A 5,834-nucleotide genomic window follows, 5' to 3' on the forward strand; every position below is an offset into this window, starting at 1 on the left:
CAAAATCGTTTTGAAGTTTTGGGGATTTAGAGTTTTGAGAGTTGAGTGGATAAAAATTAAATCCAAATATAAAATGTAAATGAGTGTCCAAACGGTTGATAAAAAAACCGGATTATAACCATATTATTTTAACCGGATATTTAAAATAAATTTGGATTCGATTTTGAATTTGGGTCTCATAATTGAATTTTTTGCACACACCTACTTATCAATACATGATTGAACTCCTTAAAAAGTGGTTAGAGTCTTGTTCGCTATGACGATAGTATAAAACTTTATTAATAAAATTTATATTATCAAAAAAGATGTTAAGGGAAAAAAAATCAAAGCAATAAATATCATGATATATTGCATTGATTTATTTGTGTAATGTGTGGTTGTTAGAAACCTTATAATTGGATTTCTTAAAAACAACACTTTTATCATATATAGAAAAAAAATATTTTTTTAAGGGTGTGTTTAATGCGTATTATAGAATAGAAATTGGATAAAATAAGATATAAAATTGAATAAGTATATGTTATGATAGTGAAAAATAAACATTATCATGTCATGTGTTTTATTCATATATGATAAGCAATATCATAACATTTTATTTTGTCATGTATTTGATATATGTGTATATATATATATATATATATATATATATATATATAATCATGATTTGATATAATATATATTATATTTAAATAAAAAAATAGCCAATATAAATAGTTACATATTAGCTTTTTTAAATTAGTTTATTATATCTAAAATATTATAAATTAATAAAAAAAATACTAAAAATATGAATAGCTTTTTTAAACTATGTAAAATAATTTTTGTCTTAAATAATTCGATCTGGCCTGGCCTGGAAGCCTATTTAAAATAATTTTAAAAAAATATGAAACAAACATCCTTTAAACCCTAAAAAATAATTTTTTGTGTCAAATAATAGATTTTTTTTTTTTTTGAAACAAACACACTCATTATTACCTATTAAACAAATATGGAAGACTACTGAGTGAATGACTAATTCAACAGCTACTAAATATGAAATGACTACCAAATATGGAATGCTACCGAATATGGAACAACTATTGAATATGGAATGCTTACTGAGTAATTGCTTAATTGATAGAATTTAAAATAGGAAATAATATTATTAATATAATAATAATAATAATAATAATAAATATTAATAAATAATAAAATATATATAGGTCGGCCTGTCAGGCCTAATAGGGATTTTTATAAGCATGAGTCTGACCTATTTAAATAAATAGACTTTAAAAATTGTCTGAGCCTAGCCTTTTTATTAAATAGGTCAGGTCAGGCCAGGCCATAAGTATGAAGTAGAAATATCAATTATAAGGAAGGGAGGTTTGAATTATAATTGTCCCTTTTAAAAATTCTGTTTTATAAATAAGATCTCAATCTAAGATTGATCTTAGTAGTGATGAAGATCGATCTTGGTTTTGTTGAAGATCAATCTTGGTTTGATTTAAAAATAGTAAAATCAATTTTATCAAAATATGATTTGATTGTACAGCATAAGATAAATAGAGATAGAGATAGAGAGATCACACAAGGATATATTCTGGTTCACCTAATCCGGGTTACGTCCAGTCCTCATAACCGTGAGATTTTTCACTAAGTGTTCAAGCCAAGATCGTTCTTGGTTTTCACAGATCAATCTTGATCTTTACACAGTTTCTACCTTTCTACCTAGAAAGGATTTTTCACAGGTTTACCTTACACTATTTCAGAAAGGATTTTGCAAGATACCTTTTAGAACCTAAAAGGATTTTTACACACTACTCAATCTATGTTATCAAAAATAGCCTTGAGTTACAAAGTGATGATTTTAACAGTATTAGAATCTTAGTATTACTCAACTCTTGTTTGAGAAATAGATTATGTAAATAGAACTCAGTTGTGATTGATTCTAACACAACACAAAGATTAAAAACAACAAGCTTTAAGAATGATATTGAGATGCTTGAGTATGATTGAAATGATTGATCTTTTCTTGGTACTTTGAGTTGTGTTTTGTTCTTCATCTTGAAACTGCATTTATAGACTTCAACAAGGCTTGGGACAGCTCATATGGCCGTTGAAATAGGGCCTGCTGTCATGAAAAAGATGTTGGATAAAGTCTACAAAAAACAAGAGTGATCACAGCTGCATTCCAAGATCGATCTTGAGAACCAGGATTGATCTTCGAATTTGTGATGATATGTTCTGTACTTTGTGATTGTTGTCAGCTGACTGAGATGACTTCTTGCGTGCAGGTCAGGAATGAAGTACAACTTAGGTGTACTTTATAGCTTGTAAACTTGTACTTGTAAATGCCTCATTTGAAGAATGATCTTGTATTATGCCTTTATTGAAGCATGTCTTTGATTCTTCACATTCTGGAACAAATGTGACTTAGATTGATCATTTGCTGATTCTATATGAGAATATAAGATGAATGATGTTTCCAGGATTGATCTTTTTACAAGGAAACTGATTATCCTTGTTTATGCCATAAACGAAGATCGTTCTTCGTTTCTCAGCAGAAGGTCAAGATCAATCTTCGTTTTCCAGAACTGCTTTCTTTGATCTGATTTGTGATGTTTGATACCTATCTTGTTTTAACATACTCAAAAACACATGTTAAATATCAAAACACTTAGAATCATAATTAGAATTCTTAATTAACTTTTTGTTTGTTTTCATCAAAACATTAAATTGAGATTTTGTCTCAACAAAGTAGGCTAGGCCATAGGCCCCTGATGGACGGCCTAGCCTATTCCCACCGCTATTCATAAGTCATCAAACTGCAGTTTGATCGGTCGTTGACCCATTTCGACTTATTATGATTAATACATATTTATTTGGTTAAATAACAAATGTGGTCCATTAACTTAATTTCAGTTAACGTTTTAGTTTTTTATCTTTTTTTTTTTTCTCGATTTGGTCTTTTATTTTTATTTGGCTTAATTGCAGTTTTGGTCCCCATATTTTAGCTGAATCGCGAATGTAGACCCCAAATAGAATTTTGGTTTAAAACTTGATAAATTGAAACAATAGGTTATCAACCTCCTACTAACTTCTTCGGTGCTTAAATTTTTTAATTAAACTTTGTTTCACTACGCCAAAAATAGGATTTTATAGCGCGCCTTTTACAGCGCTTACTAAATACAAGCGCTGTTGTAAATATATTTTTAAAAATAACGGAGCATATAGCAGCGCTTTTTTAACAAGCGTTGTGGAAAAAGCGCTGTTGTAGGGTTATATAGCGTTTGCGCATAATTTTTACAAGGCTTTTACAGCGCTTTTACACAAGCGCTGTATAATGAAGCGCCATCACATAATGTTTTACAGCACTTTTTGGACAAGCGATGTAAAAGACTTGCACTTTCAAATAATTAAATGACCTATTACAACGCTTTTTTTACAAGCGTTGTAAAAGACATGCGCTTTCAAATAAATAAATGACCTATTAGAGCGCTTTTGTTACAAGCGCTGTAAAAGGTCACATAATTGAAGGACCTATTTGAGCGCTTATTCTACAAATGGGCTGTAAAATCATTCACTCATTCACTTTAAATAAAAATCATTTACTTTAAATAAATAAAAACAAATTTACGAATCCTCATCACCTCTACTCTGGGAACCCTCATCTCCTCTACATATTGTGCGGCCATCTATTGCTCCTCCTTTAAAAAAAATTGGATACGTTGTCTCAGGTATTTATTAATTTTTTGTTGTCACGAAAACTAATAAATTGTTACATAATAAATCATATAGAATCTTTTCTTTTTTGAAATTTGTTGATATGTTATTTTTGAAATCTTTTCTGTTGTGAAATTGTTACATAATGGTTGATGTTATCAGTAGCTTATTATTTTTGTAACTGCATTTATATAGGTCATATAATATGGACCGAAAATGGATGTCTGCCAATTGATTGGCAAAAGAGTATGAAAATGGAGTGAATGAGTTTGTTGAGTTTGCAGTGAAGAATGCAAAAGATCCAAATAGAGTCGTTTGTCCTTGTTTAAAATGTTGTTTTGGAAAACGCGTTAAAGAAGATGAATTGGAAGGACATTTAGTATGGAATGGAATTGATCAAAGCTATACATGTTGGATAAGACATGGTGAGAAAAAAAAGGAAACATTAATTTTGAGAATGGTTCGACATATGCTTCAACTGACTTCGATACAGATACATATGAGTCGGACCGAGTTGAGGAGATTGCAAAAGCAGTTGAAGAAGATCTTCAGGATTGTCCTAAAATGTTTGAGAGTTTGTTGAGTGATGTAGAGAAACCATTATATAATGGTTGTACTAAATTCACAAGATTGTCGGTGATATTAAAGTTGTACAACTTAAAAGCGAGAAATGGATGGTCTGATAAAAGCTTCACATAATTATTAACACTCTTAAAAGATATGTTGCCAGATGATAATGAACTTCCCAGTCGAACCTACGAGGCAAAACGGATTTTGTGCTCTATTGGCATGAGTTACGAAAGGATTCATGTGTGTCCTAACGATTACATTTTATTTCAAAACGAATATGAATTACTTAAGGCGTGTCCGAAATGCAATGCCTCTCGATATAAGAAGAAAGAATCTACTCCAGCCAAAGTCATCTGGTATTTTCCTATAATACCAAGATTTAGGCGCATGTATCGCAGTGAAGATGATTCAAAACACTTGACATGGCATGCAGATGAAATAATTAGAGATGGAAAGTTTCGACACCCTGCAGATTCCCCACAATGGGCAAAAATTGATCACAATATTCTGAATTCGGGATAGAGTCAAGAAATCTAAGACTTGCACTTTATACTGATGGAATGAATCCACATGGTCTTCAAAGCATCTCACACAGCACGTGGCCTGTGATTTTGTTGATTTATAACCTACCTCCCTGGTTATGTATGAAGCGTAAGTTTATGATGTTGTCTCGGTTAATTTCTGGACCCAAACAACCGGGGAATGATATCGACGTATACTTGACTCCTTTAATTGAAGATTTAAAAATTATGTGGGAGATAAGTGTGGAAGTTTATTATGGGTATAGGAAATAATGTTTCAATTTGAGGGCTTTGTTGTTCGGCACAATTAATGATTTTCCAGCACATGGTAATTTATCAGGATATAGCATTAAAGGTCAGTGTGCATGTCTTATATGTGAAGAGACTACATATTGGATGCGGTTGAAACATTGTAAGAAGAATATATTTCTTGGGAATCGTAGATTTTTACCTTATAGTCATCAATATCGTGGGTGGAGAAATGCATTCAATGGAAAATCAGAGGAAGGTAAAGCTCCTTTAGCACTGATGACTCTTCATCATATGCATATTTTCCCACTGTTTTAGTCTTATTTATCCTCAATCATCAGTTAAATTAAGGATTTATTTGATACATTTTGTTGATTTTTTGTTCTTTGAGTTAATAAAATGTTTTTGTTTTTATTTCGTTGATTAAGTAGGAATTTGTCGTAATTTTACATTGCGTTTTGTTTTAGTGCAGTGCTGAATTTTGGTGAAAAATCAACATGATATATGTGGAGTATTTCAGCCATATCTGGAGTTCTAGATGTCCAATTAGTGTCACTCCAAGTGCTAATGAAAGCTACGATCCATATCTACAACTTTCATGAAGACACCAGGACCAAATTCAATCGCAAAAGATGCGCAAAATGCAAAATAGATCAGACAACAGATGATGTGCGCCTGGAGCGCATTTCTCGTGTTTCAGTTCTGTCAACCCGCGCCTGGAGCGCATTTCTCGTGTTTCAGTTCTGTCAACCCGCGCCTGGAGCGCATTTCTCGTGTTTCAGTTCTGTCAAC

The 5,834-nt window shown here is 31.5% G+C and overlaps 1 protein-coding gene across 1 annotated transcript in view; it reads left to right on the plus strand.

The window, feature by feature from the left end:
• Window positions 1–2,088: 2,088 nt before the first annotated feature.
• LOC140918912 (uncharacterized) overlaps window positions 2,089–5,834 on the plus strand; it is a 6,520-nt gene continuing 2,774 nt past the window's right edge. The window contains exons 1-3 of the mRNA XM_073363901.1: window positions 2,089–2,153; window positions 2,274–2,312; window positions 2,469–2,546. Of these exons, the coding sequence (XP_073220002.1) occupies window positions 2,089–2,153; window positions 2,274–2,312; window positions 2,469–2,546 (182 nt within the window). The remainder of the gene's footprint in view (window positions 2,154–2,273; window positions 2,313–2,468; window positions 2,547–5,834) is intronic.

This window comes from Cicer arietinum, chromosome 1 (genome assembly GCF_000331145.2).
Source record: "Cicer arietinum cultivar CDC Frontier isolate Library 1 chromosome 1, Cicar.CDCFrontier_v2.0, whole genome shotgun sequence".
Taxonomy (NCBI): Eukaryota; Viridiplantae; Streptophyta; class Magnoliopsida; order Fabales; family Fabaceae; genus Cicer; species Cicer arietinum.